This window comes from Ictidomys tridecemlineatus, chromosome 12 (assembly GCF_052094955.1).
Source record: "Ictidomys tridecemlineatus isolate mIctTri1 chromosome 12, mIctTri1.hap1, whole genome shotgun sequence".
In the NCBI taxonomy this organism is placed as follows: Eukaryota; Metazoa; Chordata; class Mammalia; order Rodentia; family Sciuridae; genus Ictidomys; species Ictidomys tridecemlineatus.
The window spans coordinates 119,999,831-120,020,559 of NC_135488.1; the positions used below are offsets into that span (position 1 = coordinate 119,999,831).

At 46.2% G+C, this 20,729-nt stretch overlaps 1 protein-coding gene across 3 annotated transcripts in view; it reads left to right on the forward strand.

Annotated features, from left to right (window-relative positions):
* Positions 1-11: 11 nt before the first annotated feature.
* Positions 12-20,729, forward strand: part of Sh3yl1 (SH3 and SYLF domain containing 1) — a 30,486-nt gene continuing 9,768 nt past the window's right edge. The window contains exons 1-4 of one of the 3 annotated variants that reach the window (XM_078029770.1): positions 12-610; positions 9,583-9,693; positions 11,507-11,620; positions 13,632-13,696. In XM_078029770.1, coding sequence (XP_077885896.1) covers position 610; positions 9,583-9,693; positions 11,507-11,620; positions 13,632-13,696 — 291 coding nt within the window. In that variant the 5' untranslated portion in view covers positions 12-609. The remainder of the gene's footprint in view (positions 611-9,582; positions 9,694-11,506; positions 11,621-13,631; positions 13,697-20,729) is intronic. The other 2 variants (XM_078029769.1, XM_078029771.1) reach the window with 2 other exon arrangements.

The following is a 20,729-nucleotide window of genomic DNA, read 5'->3' on the forward strand; positions in this document are numbered from 1 at the left end:
AGGGCCTCCCAACCTTGGGCAGGGCCGAGCTGGAGGGGCGGGGACGGGTAGGCGAAGCCTGATTGGACCGCTCTCCTGCCTCCTCCAGGCAGGACCCCTGCCGAGTCCAGCGCCGCTGTGCTGCTCACCTGAGCGCGCCGCAGGGGCGCAGCCGGGGCGCAGAGACACCAGCTGGCGGGCGGCGGGCGGAGGGGATGAGCAGGGCCCTGCGGAAACGCCCTCTGGGTCCTGGTGGAGGAGCCTCCCTGGGCGTGAGGAACCCTCCGCCCGTGTCCGCCAGGCAGCCGTCTGAGCTGTGTCCCGTCTGAGCCCGCGTCGGTGGGGTGGTCCCTCTTTAAGATAATGGAATGTTTTCGAAACTGCGTGGAGTGAGGAGGTCGAGCGCCGCTGTATCGCTGAGCGCCGCTGTATCGCTGAGCCCCGCGAAAATGCCCAGGTACTTGGCCGAGGTGGGGCGGCACACCTGGTCCGCGCGCGTGCCAGGTGTGCCCCTCACGGGAGCCGTCCCCGCCCTGGGAGGCGGCACCGAGAGGCGGCCGCCCTTCCTCTTCCTGGGCAGGCAGGTGTGCGGAGCTCGAGGGGCGCGCAGCGGAGCAGCTCGCCGGCACAAGTGAGTAGGGCGCAGACGAGCGCGCCTGGAGATGGGACGGGACACCCTTCCACCTGTACGAAGGCGTTGCTGGCGACGGCTACCGTTGGTGGGAGAGGACGCAAGGCGTCCAAGATGGGCATTAATAGTTGCCAGCGCCCTGGGCCACAGCGGTTTTCATTCAGCTACGTTCACTGAAATTCGTAGGAAAACTCTTATTACGTTTCGAATGTGTTATTTAACAATATCTAGTCTGTTACCGATTTTCCGACTTGTTTTTATGAAAGGCTTCCGGTGCGCTTGACACGGGCAGGAGTCCGCTCCTTCGCTGCCAGACCCTGAACGTTCCTGTTGCGGGGTACTGCGGAGAGCAGGGTCGAGTGCTAGGCCTCACCTGGCCCTGGGACCAGGAACAGGCGCGCCATCACTAAGGTGGGGAAGTCCCCAGCGCTGAGCATGGTGCTGCTGGGGCATCTCCCTATGATGATGGCTTTTCTTTTAAAAAATATGGAACTACTCTTGAGTTGGTTGATAACCTTGAGGAAATAGGATTTCACTGTTGACTGGAAATCATTTTCACTCCAGCAAATATTCCATTGTTGCCGCTGCTTTGCTGCAGCCAAACTAAATAATGACACAAAGGCCAGAGGTTTCCGCCCTAGCAGAGAAGGCTTGGCTTGGCTCTTCTTACAGGGTGTGCCCGTCCTGCATTCTTGTTCACCTCAGTGTTTTATTAAGATATGAGGAAGTGTTTGGATTAAACATGAGTTAGTCAGAAAGTTTGCACACACCATTCAGAGAATAGTAGGTCTCTGGTTTAAGGTGCTGTTTAGCCTGCTGTGCTGGCCTATTATTGAAATACCTGAGCAGTCTGATTGCTTCCAAATTGCTATGTTGGAAGTTAAAATAATAAGGGGGATGGTCTCCATCCTGTCATCACATTTAAATTAAGAATTGGTTATAGCTTTATTACTGTTCAGTTTAAGCAAAATTTCTGTAAAACAAGTCAATACTAGTCGTTTTTTAAGATTAAAAATAATTTTTAAGTGCTTTGGTACCTTTATTCTGTTTAGGAAAACTTTATTTTCAGGAGATATCTCAATATTCAGAAATAAGCTTTTGGTGTTTAAAAATAAAGTTGATGGGGTCAAAGGGAACTATTGTGTGATGTGAACACTGAGGGCTAGTCCTGAGTCCCTTGTGCTCATCAGCTTATTTGCAGATGGTATCATGACAAGACATACTTCCCTGCCATTTAAGACGTAAGCATGTTGAATATTTTTATTTTCTCTGGAAAGAGTCCATTTTTTATACAAGACAGTCAGACCAGAATGACCTGTCTGGTCCTTCAAGGTCTTGCCTAAGCTGAGGAGAAGTGGAGCTGGTGAAAGCCAAGCATTTTCCCACCCATCATTCCTGGCTCTTGTCCTCCATCTACAGCCTTCAGTCAGAGGGCTGAGAAAGAGGCACAAGGCACAGGAAGATCTGGTGTTCACATCGTTGGTTGTCTGGAAGTTTGAATTAAAGAGGTTGGTAATCTGACCAGGGACTCAGGTTCTGATTTCTAGAACTGACAAGCTTTGTCTCCTTTAAGACAAAGAAAGTAATTTAACCAAGGCCCCAGAAAGATAGGCATGCTTCTAAGATACAAAGGCAGTAATTGTCAGGCAGCAGTATTCAGAGTTGGATTTACTGAGAGAGGCAACATTTTAAAAGCCTCTTGGGAGATTACACAGATAAAGTTTATTTTGGCTAAGATTTAATCAGTTTGTTCTAAATTCTGTATATCCTTAGACACATTCTAGTTTCTTTGATCTTGGTTTTGCAGTTTTATCAGTTTAGCAAGTTAACTCTCAATTCATGTAAATTATAAGATTTAATAATTTGATTAGTATATAATTAATGGAAATTTATAAAACCATTTATAAGCTCATTTTTCCTATAGGTTTTCCTTCATAATTTAGATCTGTTGAAGAAAATCACATAATTGATGCTTACTGATGGAATGAAAGTTTGGGATCCCCGACTCTGGTTGATGGTCGGGGGGAGAACCCTTTGGTTGCTGGCTGCTGTTCCTGACCCTGGGGAGAGGTCTAGGTTGGAAATGGTGGCCAGCTTTCTCACCCAGTAGCAGTTTATTACAACTAGGATTCAGATGCTGCTATTGGCCCCCAGGGACCATGGTCCTGAGTTATTGACCTCTGGTCAACATGTAAAATTATTTATATATCTTAGGCTCATTTAGGCTGTGGAGGTTTTCACAGTAAATTTTAAAAAAAGTCTTTGTACAGAAAATTTCAAACATTTCAATTGCTTTTTTATAGAATGCTGCACATCTAAGAGTTTCTTGGCTTGAGATTTGGTGGCAACCCTTAGGAGAAAACTCAGGCATTAGTAGACAATTTGCTTGGCTTTGGAATTCAAAAGCTTCAGACTTCATGACTGTTCAGATGCATCCTGACTCCGGCAGTGTGAGAGAATAACATCAACCTCCTGGTCAGATGTACTCTATTCCTCAAAGCAGACAAGAAGGGAAAGTAGGTTAAAAACTGAGGACAGAAAGTGAGGTTTTATATCTGAATTTTTCATTTATGTATTTTAGTTATGACAGAAATTCACTGTGCATAACTAGGATCAGGCAAAGTGATTTTATTAGAAGTTTGATAGAACCCATAGTATTTTCTGAAGTTCAGACATGCCAGGAGTCCTCACTGTGGCTGAGCTTGTCAGCAGCCTGTCCATCATAGCTGTGGGCCTGTGGGAAAGCACTGCATGGACAGCAGCTCCTGGGCCCATCTGATCACAGAGCTCTCCTGCCAAGGTCACAGCACTGGCCTGACCTTCCCCTCAGCAGGACATTGCACAGCAACCGTTGATTGTAAAATTTTCTTGTTTGACTGGTCTAATACAGTTCAGTTGAGAGATTTCAAAGTAAAAAGTCCTTGTGGATACTAATTTATGTATAATTTACTGTGCTTTAGTTACACTTATCAGAAAATCTGACTTAAATGGTCCTTAACAGAACAGGATTTTCCTGGTCCATGTGACTTAAAGTCTGGGGCTCCTCTGAATTCAACTTGCCTCCACAGTGCCCAGTTTCTCCCTCCACCTCTACCAAATGCTCTTATGCATGGTTATGTTCCCAGATCCCCTATGAAAATATCCCCCTCAAGTTACACCCAAGTGCCATGAAAGGCCAGGCAGAAGAGTAGGATTCCAGAGAGGGAGTGCAGGGTAAAACGTACTGTGTTGAGCTGTTTTAAGGTGTGTATGCTAATAGAAGAACCTGGTAGATCCAGGGTAACATACCATACATTTAGCATTTAATGAAAAGGAAAACCATGGTTATACTTTTTTTTTTTTTCCAGAAGAACTTCCAAAAAATGTAATGTGCGTACTGAGTAATCGTAGATAAAAACATTGACATATAGGTTAATTGTTTATGTATTCTACCCATTTTCCCATTTCCTAAGTGACTAGAATGTAGATAAAGACCAGTCAAAGCTAGTCCCATAGTAGAAAATTGAAGTTCAAAATAATTCTCCAGCAAATACCATGGAGAGATCAGGAATATTCTTCAATGGTATTAGGGTATGGTTAGCTGCATAATAAATAAGCCTCTGGTTCCCACTGCTCAGTGCAGCAGAAATCCCTTCTCCCTCAAGTGGGGTGTTATGGGTGGGCTGGTCTTGCCGTAGTGGTTGAGGTCTCAATCCTTCCTTCCTCATCCAGCAAGTGGTGGACACAGCTTTCTTGACCATCCTGGTGTGGAACGCACACACTACCATCTCTGGGGATGGCCCATCCTATGTCAGGAAACGTGAATGAACACACAGCTGCACTGCCTTCAACCAGCATGGCAAACCCTCTGGTGGAACCCTCATTCTGTGAAAACCAAGGCTGTATGTCCTTGCCTTCCTTTATGAGCCAAGTCAGGAAACAGGTGTGTTGCAGACAGGTATGTGTCGCAGCCAGAGCATGCACCTGATGAACAGATCCGTCAACCTCAGCAGTTTTCTACTCATATGCTTGCTTGTCTTGCTGATTCATCACAGCTTGATACCTTCCCTCCTACAATCAAAATGTCAGGAAGCCAGTATGTATACACCAGAGAGTTCAAAGTCTGTGTGCTGAACAAGTATAGGTGGAAACTTGGAAACTGGAAATGCCCTTTCCTGTATTTTTTTTCCTTAGTCATTTGTGGAATACCGAATAAACAGTTTTCCATCTTTAGTAAGTTACCTCAAATCATGACTGAAATCTGCCTCCCTCAGTTGTGCTCTGTAGGCCCAAGTGTTTACCTGGAGTTTTCCTCCTTCTCAGTTTCTTAAGACTTTCTGAATCCAGACTGCATAGCAAGAGCATTAATAAGAGGAAAATGTTAGCGGGCACAGCAAATAGATGTGGGTTTTGAATGGCTTCCTTAAGACTCCTCCTGTGCTGTGTGGATTCTGGGAGAGGGACAGAAAAGCCCTTTCCAGATGGAGGCCCAGGTCCACCAACATGACCAACCAAGCCTGTCTCTTGTTAGATGAGCAAGACCTCTGGGGAGTTCTTGAACCAGATCAACCCTAACAGTCGATTTAAACATCCTGCATTCAGTCTTCAAATGTGACTGAGGCTGGCTCCTGGCTGGACTGCTTAACCAGGGAGAAATTCTGAACCCAGGCATCGGGTGGTGGTTCTGGGACTTGACTCCCAGAAGCTCTCCTGGGAACCTGCACTTTTCTTCCCAGGATAATCCTGTACGTAGTCAGAGCTCCACTTGGCCCCTCTGTCCTCTCATCTCTGGGAGGTGAGGGCACTGCACCCTGTCCTTGGATGTGTACACCTCTGCTGTCCTTGAATATTGGCTTGTGATTGTTTTCATCAGGTCCTGGAATTTTTAGGGGTATAAATCAGGAACCTACCTGGACTGGGTTGAGGTCATGCTACCGCCTTGGAGGGACCTCCTTGCCCCCTGTCCAATGACACTTAGGTGCTTCTGAGCATCTTCCTGTGTGTAAAAGCTGTGGCATCAAGCGTTTCAGGCTTTCCTTCTCTCAAGGTCACCAACTAAACAGGACAGGTCTTCCAGGACCCACGGAAGGCTGCAGGAAGCATCCTCCTGCTTCCTGCTGCTAGTGACTCTTGGAGCTCCCTGCAAGCAAGCAGCCCTCTCCAGTTCTCTCTGCACCCTCTGTCTCCTGTGATTCCACTCAGGTGATCAAGGTCCATTCTACAAGTAGGTCTCATTTTCAGGGTCCAGGTTGACCTGTATCTGGGACTGCCCTCCCCCATGCAAGCTCCCTCAGATATGCCCTGTTAGAGGCACTGCCTCAGGAGCTCAGGTCTCCTGTCCTGGAGGCTGGCTCTCTCACCATGGCCAGCTGCCCTGCACTCACTTCCTGGCAGACCTGTAGCTTTTCTCTCTGATGGGTGAGAAATGGAGGCTCAGCCACCTCACTTTGCTTTCTCCTGCTTCCTGGTCCATCTGATCAGGTTTCATCCACTTACTGACCATAGAGTCTTCCTCTCCTGAAAATAAGCTGCCTGGATGCCTTGCCCAGCTTCCATGCTATCTGTCTCTCATTGAGTCTCAGAAGTCTCTCTATGTCCAGATCCTAGATCTGTGTAGTGTGTGTATGTAAGAGTGTCTTCCAGTTTGTGGCTTACATTTTCATCTTTGAAGTGTCTGTGGGCAAATCTTTTTAGCTTTTTATCTGTAGTTCTCCTTTATTTTTATACCTTGTTTGTGGAGTTCCTTTAAAAAGATACTTTTTTTATTTTGGCATTTTTTTTGTTTGTAAGTCGTGACATTGTGAACTGGTTTTATTTCATCTTATACAGAGGACTGGTTATCTCAGAATGCCTTGTTGTGTGGTGTGCCTTGATGTTCAGATAATTTCAAATACAAATGCCTCATCCTATTGCTGTCCTCCCAGCATGCCTCCTCTAAGCAGAGACACTTCGATGGCAATGCCCAGCAGCTCTAAACATGGCTAGTATTTTTGGAAAGCATATGGACAACATAAAAACTTTAAGGAATGGGCATGTGGCTTGGTGGTAGAGCACCTTGAGATTGTTGGACATTTTCCTTAGCAGTTTTAACTTAAGAGTATGTGCCAAGGTGATTACTACCCAGCACAGGTGTCTGTGACAGCTAAGGCAGTAATGGCCTGCATGTGTACTGCAGGAACCTTCCAGGTGCACCTGGGAAGGGGACTGAGCATTGAGAGATTAGCAGCAGGGGCCTCTTTCCTCACATTTTTAGACTTTTAGCTTTATAATGCACTTGGACCTTAACTTCAGGTTTTTCCCCAAAGACCTTTGTCTCCTGTCACTTTGACATTGACCTGAGGCTCTGTCTTTGTCATGCGTGTTCTTGCATGTATCTGGGTTACTTCTGGGTTTTCTGCCTGGTGAAGCTGGTTCTGCCTAGGCTTGTGTCCACTGCAGGGCACTAAGATGAGACCTCTTCATATGCTCCAGCTTTGGGTGGAGCTGGCCCTCACTGTTCTCCTTGTACAGTTTTCCCCAGCTCCTCTTGCTTCTTTATCTTTCCATGTGAATCTGAGAATTAGTATGTTTAGTTAAAAGAAACTTGTGGTACTTAAAAGATAGATTTGACTTAATTAAGGAAAAAAGTGGAGAAGACCATCACAAAAGACAGATGGGAAACAGACTCCAGAGAAAGGTGAGTCCCCTTAGTGTAGGAGTCAGTAAGAAACTGTGTCCACGGGACTGTGTCCCCTGTGGGTGGACATGAAGTATGAAAGCACTCAAAAGCAATGGAGAGGTGGCCTTGACTGCTCACTGTGCGGACCCAGGAAGTGCACACTGAGCTCTCGCCAGGACAAAGAAGCTGGAATACACAAAATCTATGATGCAAGATCTTTTACAACTAAATAAAATAGAAAACAATCCACTTTTTTAAATGAGCAAATATTTTAGCACTTGCTACAAGATACAAAAATAAGCATAAGGAAGTGTTCAACACCATCAATTGTGGGAAATAAAAACAATGCACAGTGAAATTCATGGAAATAACTCATTTACAAGACTGGCCATGCCAAGGCTTGGTGAGGATGTAGAGTGCTAGAACTCTCCCAAATTTCTAGTAGACATGTGAGAGGATCTCAGCCACCTTGGCAGCTAGCATGTGCTTGCCCTATAAACAGGGATCCTGTGTCTAGGTATTTGTCCAAGAGAAACACAACATCTGTGCACAAACTTTCATGGGAATATCTACCAATTTCATTTGGAATAGCCCAAAACTGGGAAGGCTCTGGCAAAGGTAGGGCAGGAGGAAAAGTTCCCACAGGTCAGGTGCCCTCTGACCAGGAGGAGGGTGAACTTCTGATCCACATGATGACATCACAGGTAGCGTCAATCCTGCAGTGAGTGAGATCAGCAGTGGAGAAGGAGACGCGCTCCACTCCATCTGTGTAATGTTCTGCACAGACAAAAACTGCCATATGTGACAGAGATTGGAGTGGCTCTTACTTGTGGCTGGGAGAGGCTGTCTGACTGCAAAACTCAGGAAGGATGTGGCTGTAGGAGAGAAGTGTGATACACGCTCCTTCTGCTGCCCTGAAAACATAGGTGAATTCCATTCTGGAAGGTGCATCTCAGAGGTAATTGGAATAGCCTACAGCAATAGCCAGTGTGTCAGCCATTCTGAAGTAAAAGTTGGGAGAAAGTGAAAGGTGCCACGACATACGGGTGGCATGATGCCGAAGGGGGAAAAGGACACATCACACCATATGCATTTTATCCTGCTTGCACAAACTCTGAAAACATTCCTCTAAGCCAGATGCCATGGGGCACACCTGTAATCCTAACAGCTTGGAAGGCTGAGGCAGGAGGAGCATGAGTCCAAAGCCAGCCTCAGCAAATGTAAGGTGCTAAGCAACTCAGTGAGACCCTGTCTCTAAATAAAATTCAAAGTAGGGCTGGGATGTGACTGAGTGGTTGAGTGCCCGTAAGTTCAATTGCTGGTACCCTCCCCCTCAAAGTAATTCCTCTATCCAAACTAGTCTCACTGATGATTCACAGACTTGACGCTGCACTGCTAGAGTCTTGTTGATGCTCCTGTGTTGACCCAGAAAACCAAACTGACTTCTCAACAGAACGAAGCTCCAATATGACCCAACTCAGTTTCCAGTTTTAAAATGTATTGCATACAGTAAGCACGCCAGATGCCCAAATGCATCACATTACTTCAGGAGAAATACCAGTGTTTTGCTGGATCAAAGGATTCTTTCCCTGGCCATTGGATCGTCCTGTCTGTCTGAGCGTCCTTTGGCATGCAAGTTGTACCAGAGACAAGATGTGCAGGGGTGCCTTCACCTTGCCAGGTGTGCACCTTGCAGACAGTTAAGTGAGGGATCCTAGCTGCCACACTCACGTGGTGCACATCAGAGCTGCTGGACTTCATGGGCTCCTGTGATGTGGTCCAGTGACAAGTGAGGGGCCACCTCCCACACTGCAGAACCCCAGGGCCACAAGTGCTGTTAGAGAAGCACACCCAGGGGCACGTGTGTGCCCACAGCCCAGGGAGGCCTTGGTGAGCGCAGTGGAGCCAGTTCCCAGGCCCCCAGGATTCAGCTCTAGCAAAGTCTGCAGACAGCCTGTTCAGTGTTCTCATGAGAATGGCCAAATATGTTAACTTTACACTTTACTAGGACACCACTAGTTGTGAAATGCACCTTTTCCTAATTTTTAAATTCTGAATCTTTTTGATAGTCATAAGGTGCATTGATGATGTGAAGGAGACTCAAAGTGGGACGGTGGACCAGATTCTCTCATCCTTAGAATCCCACAATGTTATGATTCTGAGATTTTGAGAGCTTAGGGTTTTCTAATCAGAGTAGATTTGATGTCTTAGGAAAAAAACAAAGTAGTCAATAATTGAAGACCACCAAGCCATTTCCTTGGGGGGGGGGTATGATTTGTTAAAGCTTAATGTAGATTTCTTTCATTAAAATATCTTTTTAAAAAATTGTTTTCAGTGAATAACCCTATACCTTCCAATCTGAAATCAGAAGCAAAGAAGGCTGCTAGAATCCTAAGAGAATTCACGGAAATAACTTCTAGAAATGGACCTGATAAGATCATTCCTGGTGGGTGAATCTCTGAATGTGTTTTTCTACATTGCCCTTCTGCATTCCTCAGCATCGCTCCAGTATCGCTCTGCTGATCCCACAGAGACTAGTAAACATTTAGGCCACCTTTTTTCTCAGGGATGATCCCTGCCGGTGTCCTGGGTCTCCTGGGCAAGGCAGCAGCGGCCTGAGCCAGGGGCAGGGTCTTCCCCCAGCTACGAAGGAGATGCTGGGCCAGAGCCTTCCTGGAGCCTTCTTGGTTCTCCTATACTTGCCCACTCTAAGTGCTGCATAAGCAAATCTTGCAAACTTACTAGCTAGTAAGAAAGTTAACAACCTCAAAAACAAGTTTTAATTTTGTGCTTTTCTCTTCCATCTGAGATATCAGATTCTATAGTGGTATACAGAGACATTTATCAATAATTTCCAACACATCTGTGTATCACTATGCCTTTGTCATTAAAACTCAGGCCCTGAACCCTGTTCTGACCCACTGGACCAGACTCTGAGCAGTGGGGCCAGCAAAATGTGTATTTATAACATATTCATGAGACTGTTGTGTGCTCAGGTGAGTGCTTGGAACTCCTATCTGTGGGTCATCAGTTACTTCCAAGGTGTTGCATGGAATACTCCTCTCCTATGGAGAAGCTCCACAGGTAGTTGGTTTGGGTATGTGGCAGACTAATTATTAATCCCAGTACATGACTGTGTCATGTGTTGAATAGTTTTTTCTTAGACTTTCTGAAGTTATTTCACAGCTTTCAAGGAGCTTTAAAATGCTTGTTGGTATAATAACATTAATAGTAATATCATTTTTTCTTACTTCAGCCTGGCTGGTTCTCCCACCCTGAAAAGTTGGAGCAAATGGAGCTCTGCTGCTTGCTAGGTACAAATGGCTGAGCTGCTGGGCCTCCCCGGCATTCATGAGGGGTCACCAGGCCTCAGGGACCTGCGTTTCCCAGAAGGTCCTCAGGGAGACACACACACAGGCATGAGGGAAAAAAACACTAGTTTTTGGCTTATAGGAAATTCAAGCAGGAAACCCCAAGTGCCCCAGCAGGGTGCTGCAGCAGGGAACAGGAAGCCTCTTGGCCCAGGGGTCCACACACGTGAGCTTGGGTGGACAGTGTTTCCCAGCCTTAGATGCCAGTGTGATTCATGCCCCTGGATGTTGTACAGCACAATTCCGTCTTGCTGTATATCCCAGGCTGTAAATGAAAAGCTAAAAGGCTCATTATTCAGAGGTTCCCTGTGCTGGCACTTGATGTTCCTGGATTTGGATGGACAATCTGGAAAGACATAGTTGGCCTACGAACCCTGTTCATTAAAGAGTATACTGTTGTATTTGCTGCTTCTAAGCAGAGGTGATATATAATGACTCCAGGGGCTTTGGAACTATTTCATGGGTATCTTTGGGCCTCATCATTGGTTTGGAAGCTGTGCCATCGTGTAGATTCTCAGAACATTGAAGTTCTGGGTTCAGTGGATTCCAACATTAGTCAAGTTTAAAACTCAGGCCCTGAACCCTGTTCTGACCCACTGGACCACTCTCATTTTATACAGAATTCTCTGAAATGTGAATAAACCAGTATGTTAGAAATTGAGTTATAATTTCAGTGTACTAGTAAGGTAGTAGTACAATCGAATACTATAGCAGATCATTTATAATGCTAAACAACTTCTTAAAGGAGCAAAATCACTTGACTGGTATTCTTGAATCACAGTTTTCACATCAACAAAAGGTGAACTTTTCTACATTGTGTTAGGGTAAGTTCTGCCCCACACTGCCTTTGCTCATGCTTTGGTTTTCTGTTTGCTTTTCTTCTTGTAGCCCATGTGATTGCCAAAGCTAAAGGCCTTGCCATTCTGTCTGTGATCAAAGCTGGGTTCCTGGTGACTGCCAGGGGAGGCAGTGGGATCGTCCTGGCCCGCCTTCCAGATGGAAGTAAGTCAACCTTTGTACAGTACCACAATTCCTTTTTGTCTTCTTTCCATAAGGATGCTTCCATGGAGAGCATGGCAGGAGCTGGACATGACACCTGCCTGTTGGGAAGGAAGCCTGGGAGATGCTGGGTAGGACTCAGGGCAGGCCTGCTTCATACTCGTTCTGCAGGTCTTCCACACAGCCCGTAACGGGGCAGTGTCTGCTGTCTGTCACTGACTGTGAATGCTCTTCCCCATCTTTATTGGTATTGTTCTCTCATTTTTTCTGAAGTTGCTGTGGAAACGAGGACCATCTGCAAGCACCTGTGGTTCTGTGGGACACGGTAATATGTGCAGTGTTTGAAGAACCACCAAGGGAGAACCTACCCAGGCAGTCTAACTGGCTGTTACTTTCTGGGGTGAAATCTACTTTACCTCTCAGAGATGAAGTCAAAGTGTATTTGCCATGAATCCCAAGAACCAACACTTGTAGCAGTGTTTATAATGTATGCAGGTGTTGTGACCACCAAAGTGCCTCTACATTTGCTGTCTACACTCTACAAAGTGCTTTGACATTTGCTGTCCATCATATAGGAACACACTGCTCTGCTAATAGATATTTTATAACATAGTAATTTACACTTACAATAAATAGGAGTGTTCGTGGAACACACATTCTTTAAATTTCAGATGGTTGGACTCATTGTTTCCTCCACATGCCCCCTGGGAAACTGAGGCTCTCTTGAAGTGTGGCTCGGCGTCACAGCTCTATGTGTGGCTGTGATTTGGGGCTGCACCGCAAGACCTAGTCTGCAAGCCACTGTATTGTATCCATCAAGCATCTTCCCTCTTCAGACCCTTCATGTGAAAGTTCAAAGAAACATATAGATCAAAACTGTTTAATTGTTAATTAAAAAGTTTATTTTCACAAACGTTAAAATAATCTTAAAAAGCCTAATCTTCAAAAATTGAAAACAAAAAGCATTGCCCACTGTTCATGGGAAGACTTTTCAACAGTAAAGCTGAGCAATATAGCTTCTCTGAGGATTTCCTGCCAGGTGGGACTGGTATCTGCAGGGAGTTCTTGGAGCTGGAAGGCCCCCCTGGGCAGAGCTGGTGCAGGACCCACCCGTACCCAGCCCTGGGGGCCTATCAGCTCCAACTCACCTTTCTAGCATTCCAGAACCTCAGTCCCTCTTCATCCTGAGCAGTGGCTGCATATCAGGTGGGGGCGGGGGGGGGGGGTTAAAAACTGCAGCGAGACAGAATGAGTTGTCCTCCCAGGGGCCTGTGAGCCAGGGCAGCTCCAGCATAAGTAAAAAGTAGCTTTGGCATTATCAGACTGACTTCCTTAATCAGCCTGCTGAGGCAGAGAGTGAGCCTGAGAAGGCCTTTCTCATGCTTTCCCACCCCCACCAACTTTCTAGACTCACTTAACATAACTTTTTATATTGAGGAAAATACACAAAAATCCTAAAATATACCATATCATGGCACATGGAATTATTGCACTTGGTTTCCAAATGTAAAGAAACTTCCTTTGTTAGAATTTTAATGATCTTGAACTTGTTGTCTGTAACTTGTGCTCTACTAAGAACAAGAGCCTGCCCTGAGAATTGACAATGAAAAGAATTTAGTATTAGTTCACCCCAGGAGTGAAAATGAACTCTTGAATCCTCTGATACCTTTTGTCTATGATGAAATTGTATCCAAAGACTAGAGTTGAGGTTCAGTGGTACAAATGTTGGCAGCTGAAGGTAGCAGACAGCATAGTAGTTTGGAGTTATGCATGTTGGCGGGGAGCTGGAGGACGTGAGTCTGTGATCTCAAACCTACAGTAAGCATCTAACACCTTTGAAGTGTCTTCAGCTTTTAGAAGACTGCACATGCTTTTTAAAGAATATTTTTAAATGCATAGAGAAATACCTAAGTAATTTTAAAAAGCCATCTTTTACATTTTGTTATATTTCCACAGTCGTTCATATGTCAGGGGTGTTTAATGTTACTGTTTGCTTTTGTTTTTGTTTTATCAGCGTGGTCTGCACCTTCAGCCATTGGGATAGCTGGGCTTGGCGGGGGATTTGAAATAGGAATCGAGGTGAGTGGGTAGCATGTGTGTCCTTGAGGCCCTGGAGTCTCAACATGTGAAAGCCATAGGTTTCCCTTGGCTTCTAGTCTAGTGCCTTGGGGAATGGTTCCCCCTTATTCTGCACCCCTCCCCTGCCTCCCCTTTGTTCTTTTTTTTTTTTTTTCTATGCTAGAGATCTCACCTGAGGCATACCTGTGTGTGCAGACCCTGAGCACATCCACCTTCTTCTGACTCCCCTAGGAAGCTTTTGTTCCTTTCCCTGGAAGGAGGGTCTGACAAATGGTTGTTGGCATTGGCAGTTGTGGGTCACCGACTACAAAACTGCTTACTCCCTAGGTGGTCACCATCTGTGGTTAAACACAGTTTCCTTCAAATTCTGGAAGTGCATGCTAGCACGTGTTATTTCTGTGTATGACTTATCTCCTCATAATTATGGAGGTTATCAATGACTAGGAATTACACACTGGGGTGTCCCTGTTTACAAGTCTGTCTGCTGATGGCTTCATCCTCAACAACAACAAAGGTGTGGCGTCAACTCATCCATGCTGTTAGAGTTTCATCTGTTGCTTTACTACTAAGTTCTTGGTAAATCAGATCTCCTGATGTGCTGAAATCATTTCTTTTCACATTTCAGTTAGTTCTTCCTGAGCTGTCTTTCATGATTTGGCCTAATTTTTCACTCTGTGAAACAGGTGAAAATAGCCTTCCTCTGGCTTTAAACTGATGAGTGAATAAATGGGTTTATACATGAAAAGCACTTGGAATGGTTGTATTGTTACTCAGCTTGTCATATATAGAACTTTTGATTGCAAAGCTTATCCTCATGACAGAATGGAAATCAACTCTGAAATTTCACTTAAACAACAGGCATAAATGATAATTACTAGCTTTTTAAGGTATCAATTTCAGTAGAGATAATAAAAAGCATTTCCTAACATTTGGAAACCTACTTTAAGCTTTCTGAATGTGGCCAGACTGCTGCTCTGAGCCCAACTCTTGGAGATGATAAGGGGCAGTGATGCTAGAGCTGTCAGCACTCTCCAGCAGCAGCAGGAAGTATGTGTAGCTTTCAGTACACATGTGACAGCATTCACCTCTGGTCTCGGACCAGCCCCAGCCAGCATTTCTGTCTGCTTGGGTCAGAATGGGCAAGGAGGCTAGAAAGAGCACAGCCTGCCTCTTCCCTGAAACTGCCCTTACGCTGTCTGCCAGGAGCTTTGGATCTGCAGTGAGCATAGCAGCATGTGGTTGGATTTTTTTTTTTTTTTTTTAACTCTAGCCTGAGAGTCTCTGCCTTTCAGTTGGGTCGTTTAATCCATTTATGTGTACTGGTATTATCAGTATCATTTGATGGGTGTCTGACATTTCATGTTTTCTCTATCTAAAGTTGTATTTTTCTTCTGATTTTTTATTATTTTTGAGTCATATTTTAGTGGTTGCTGTAGAGTTTACAACACATCTTAGCAAAAACTATTTCAAATTTATATTAGCATTATTCTGTAAGACACAGAATTGTTGTTTTATTTAGTCATATTCCCTTTTCTCCTTTTTTTGCTATAAATGTGTTATTACATCTATAATTATAAGCCCAACTATACATTTTACAGTTGGCAGTTATATAATGTCATGTCTTTAAAGAAATCAAGTGAAGAATTGAGAGCAGGTGCTTATTTTCTGATCCCACTATGGGCCTTCTAACTTGCCACCTGTGTTGCATGGCTGCTCCTGTGGATTCCAGGGGACAAAAGGTGTGGTGTCCATTCTGCAACTCAGCCCTGCCCCTGCCCACTCCTTTGATCTGCTGGTGGCAGATACATTGCATTTCTCAGTTGCAGGCATAGCAACACAGTTCACAGGAGGCATTTCAAACTGTGCATTATACTCAGGTCAGGGATCAAGGAGAGAGGCCTGTTTCCATGCTTGTCTTTGCCAGTGCTCTGCTTTATATGGTTTTGATTGCCACCTAGGGCCCCTGGCTTCAACCTAAGGAGCTGTCACTGGCAGCACTTGTAAAATGGGTCTACTAGCAACAGAATCCCCCAGTTCTTTTTCCTGTGGTCTGGGGACGTCTTAGTTTCACCTCCATTTCCAGAGGCGATTTTGCTGGTATTGGATTCTGGGCTGACAGTCTACCCTTCAGGAGTCTGATCTGCCATCTTAGGGCTTCCCAGTCTCCGCTGTCCCTGGTAGGAAACCTGCATGCATCTTGCTGAGGTTCCTTGCACAAGGTGAGTCCTCCTTCTCTTGCTGCCTTTGAGATTTTTCTCCATGTTCCAGCACTTTGCAGTTGTGTGTGGGGGTGGATCTCCACTCATCTAGCCTGTTCAGGGCTCACTGTTCTGCTTGGAGAACAGTGTCTGCTCCTGTCATCGGCTGGGGATGTTTCCAGTCATGGCCTCTTGGAGAGTGTCCTCTGTTTCTTTCCTATGGTGCTGGCATCCCCATTGGCACCTTGTACCTCGTGGTGATGGCATCTGCTCATCCTTCTTCTCTTAGTCTTAAGGTTCTCTATGGATCTGTCCTTACATCGCTGACTCTGTTTTGCCTGCTCAGCTCTGCGGTTGACCCCTCTAGGGGATTCTTTATATCTGTCACCTGCTTTCAATCCCAGGACTTCTCCTTGCTCTTCATGTGGCCTCTGTCTGTACCAGTTGAGCAATGATGAAGTGCTCTATCTTTGAGTCAATGTTCTCCTTTTCCAGAGTTTGCCTCTTAATCATAGAATTCTTTGAACATAATTTGAACAATTTCTGTCTGCTAAGTGGGAAAGGCAGTTACTCATGTTTGCTTTTCTCTTTTCTTGTGTTTGGGTCATGTTCTGCTTCTTTGCTTGTCTCATAATTTTTATTGAAAACCCATGATTTGGGTCATGCATCCTTGTCACTTAATGACACTTTGTCCAGGAGCCACACATGGGATGGCGTTTAGGGTTGTGTTATCTGGTGCTTACCTAGTTCTTGTCTGTAGCCATCCTAGTCCTGTGTACACTCTATGATAAGGATCTGCCTGGAAGTCGCTTGGTCGCCTCAGGATGCCCGGACCCTGACAGTCTCTTTACAGTAAGAGTGAGTGCAGCTGATTCTGAGGACTTGTTCAGTTAGTGATTCTGCTGGGCTGTCTCAGTGCATCCGTCAACTGCTCCTGGAAAGGTGCAGGCGTGGGTGCACAGACAGCAGGGCTCTTCCTTGGTCTCTGTGGAGCTGTCTGACTGTTGATGTCGCTCGGGTGTTAGCCTGCTGATGGCTTCATCCTCAACATATGGCTCCACTGTTCTCGTGGAGCTCCAGCTGCTGCTTACTGTGTCTTCAGAGACTTTGTCTTGCCACAGCACCCTGAGCTTTGCCCACTCTGCTTCAGTTCAGCTTGCTTCCCCAGAGAACTTTGGAACTGTGATTGAAGTCTGCACTTCTCTCTGGCCAAAATCTCCATGCCGTTCCTCCAGAGCTGGAGGCTGGGACAGTGGCCTGCTTCACTAGCGTGACTCCAGCATCTCTGGGCAGTCACAGCCTTTGTCTTCTGGGTAGAACTCGTGACTACAGGTGAGCCAGACCAAGGAGGATGGGCCCTGCGACTCCTGGGTAGGCTTCTGCCACACAGATTGTGTTTCAGTCAGCTCTTCCACTGACCAGCACAACTGTAGAGGAAGAAAGGCTTACTTGGGGGCTTACAGTTTCAGAGATCACAGTCCATAGATAGTTAGCTCCATTCCTTGGGGATCAAGGTGAGACAGGGCATCATGGCAGAAGAGTGTAGCAGAGGGAAGCAGCTCACTTGATGATCAGAAAGCAGAGAGAGAGGTCTCCACTTGCCAGATACAAATGTATACCCCAAATCCATGTCCCCAGCTCCTACCTCCTCCAGCCACACCACCATTTCAGTTCCACTCAGTTAGTCCTATCAGGGGGTTAGTCCACTGATTAGGTTAAGACTCTCATAGCCCAATCATTTTTCCTCTGATGCTGCTTGAATTGTCTCACACATGAGCTTTTGGTGGACACCTCACATCAAACCATAGCAGGTAGAGGGGCCTGAGGAGGGGCTGCAGACACTGACCTGGACTGCAGCTCCTGCAACAACAAGCTGGGGCCAGGGGCTGTGTCGTTGTGCCACTGTCCTGTAGGGTGGTCCACTGGCCGAACCTGGGCTGCGTGTGTAGCACCAGTGTCACCAGCTGCAGCGATCTCGGCCAAGTCTGAAGAGAGTTCCTGAGTGTGTATCACTTTGTTGACTTTGCTTGCCTGTGGGGCAGTTTCCACAGATGGGAAGTGCTTTTTCTAATTATTTTCCAAGTTATTGTTGGTTTGCGGGGACTCTTTGCACTGCTCTGGAAGCATTCCCCCTTTAAGTGTGTGTTGAGCCAACTTCCTGCTGCTCCAGGACCCTCCATCTTCAGAGGGCATTTGATTGGCAGATGTACCGTAGACAGGGTAGAGAGTCCACCTAAGAAGTTCAGTTTTAGCTCTTCTTTTAGCCCTAGAACATTGGGCAAAGTATTGAATCTTCCTGAACCAACCCTTAGAGCACCGGGGCTTCATGCTGAGAGAGTCCTCGTAGAGAAAGACTGAAATCTCAATGTGGTTCTTTTCATGCCTTGCTGTCCGAGTGTATGACTGACAACTAGGGCTATGGACAGGGTGTGGCTTTAGCAAAGGCAGCCTGCCTGATGCTCCTGAGCAGCAACTGTGGAACCTTCACCACCCACAGCTTCATCCTGGCCTGTACACACCAGGAACCCTGCACTTTGCCAGAGCCACAGGCACGGTCAACACGTTTGGACCTCAGATTCTGCAAGGTGGGAGTTGGGTACCGACTCCCTGTTCCTTTGGATATTGAGTGTACTGAGTAGCCCTCTAAATGAATAAATGGCTGCCTACATCTGGAATAAGGGGTAGTTTGGGTGGGGAAAGTTCTTTTAGTAGGAGAGATTGGTAAAGAGAGATGGTCGAGAGAAGTGAAGGAAACAATGTCACAGAGGTCCAGAGTGGCCTGTGGTGGGACCTGTTTTGGGGGGACTACTGCATAGTATTGGGTAGGAATCTATCCAATTGTGTTTTGTACCAAATTCAGAGTTCACATTGCATTAGTAACTATGGGAAATCTTGCTTTCACTGGAGTTTGAAGAAACGATTCAGCTTCTTCCAAGGAGAGCTTATCTTCTGCCTTCCTCAGGAGGCAGGCCGTTGGGCTCCAGCTGAAGAGTGATGTTGTCAGAGGCCGATGTGTGAAGGACCTGTTGTGTAAGGAGTGGAATGTGTTGGCAGAGGTCCCAGGTTTGTTCTGCAGTAAAACTGGCCACATGCCGGGAGCAAGGCAACCTTGGGACCCACACCGGAGCTCTCACCTATCCAAGAAGAGCTCAAAGAGTGGGGAGGGGAGAGCAGCTTAGCTGTGCAGGTGGGCAGGAAACTTCCCACAGAGCCATGCAGGAACCCCAGGCCTTAACTGGTGCCCAAGTTGGCAGCCCCAATTCACATACAAGCCAGACTCTCAGCTGGAAATGGCAGCAGGGGCAGAGGTAGGTGGTGCTAGTCCCCAGCAGGCTTCCAAGCAGCAGCTGCAGAGAGGAGTTGGCTTCAGAAGACATCCCTCCAGGTTTTGCTGCTGGTGGTGGTTATGTTTAATCCTTAGAGTTACAGATTTATTTAATTGACAAACTGGCATCTTATTGATTAATACCAAGGAAGCACCTATCAAATTTTCTCATGGCTTCTCACCCTATGGCAGTGTTCCCCCTGCCGGTGCCCCTGCAGGAACCTGTTCTGCTCCTCATTCTGTGCTTATTTCTCTCCCCAGAAATAAGCCTGGGGCTGCTGGTACTCACATGCTGCTCGAGCTGTCTGTGGAGCTGTGACCTGGTTCTCTGCTTCATTAGTGGTATTACGAAAGAACACGGGATCATTTTTCTCCCATTTCAAAGGAACCAAACAGAGACAGATAGAAGATTAGAGATGGACGTTTTTCCTTAACTGCCTCTTAGAGCTTTTCCATGCTTAACTGAGACATCCCGAGCAGGACAGGACAACTAGAGCAGCTGCAAGGTCCTGGGCAGGTGTACATGTTCCAGGTGTGGATGCTGAACACAGCGCAAGACCAAGGCCATCTTGTCATCTGCAAGTGCCTATGAGGCACAGGCTGTGATCACTGCCAAAGGGGGTTTAGCTTTGAGAGAAAATGCAAGTCGCTCCAAGTCATTCAACCCCATTTCTCAGAGATGGCCTGTATGTGAAGTGAAAGTAGTGCTCGGCAGGTGCCACAGGGAAGCCTTTCACATGGGTCAGCAGCCTCTTGTACCAGGAACTCCATCTGGTCCTTTCAAGTACAATCTCCTTTGGTAATAACATGATTTTTCTGTAGGTCAACAAAAGCATTGGTTTGAAAACATTCAGAAAGTAAAGAATGGGCAAGTCAAAACATCTGTCAAGGTTGGCTTGGCCTCTGTGCTTTTTGAGATGTGGGGACTACTCCAGGCTTCACCATGATTCCCACTCATCCTTAAATGGCCTTACAGATGCAGCTACTGTGATTATGCCCATGTTATATAGAGGAAACCAGGAGTTTATGTTATATAGAGTGGCTCAGCAGTCCCCCCAAGATCACACTGCCTCCAGCTGCCTGGTTGGGTTGCTGCATGGCCCTGTGGGAAGCTTTAAGGGGGTATTAACTTTTCTAACCTTGGGCTCTAGCACAGTAGGACCTGCAGTGAGCAGTCAGCTGGCTTTTATCCCAGGTTTTCCTTCTACTTAGAGGAAAACAAACTCCCAGTCGTGGGCATTGCTAATGGAAACCAGGTTACTCTTGCACTGTGAACATCCATGGCCAAGTGCCTGGCTGCACTTCCCTGGGGGTGTGCATGCAGCTTCCCCCAGAGCACTATGTGGGTGCTGCCTGGATCTGCCACTGCAGCTTCCTAGTTTCCTGAGTTTGTATTTTAGTCAGCTTTTTCACTACTGTGACAAAAAACCTGACAAAAACAATTAAAGGAAGAAAACTTTATTTGGGCTCACTGTTTCAGAGATCTCAGGCCATAAACACCAGCTTCATA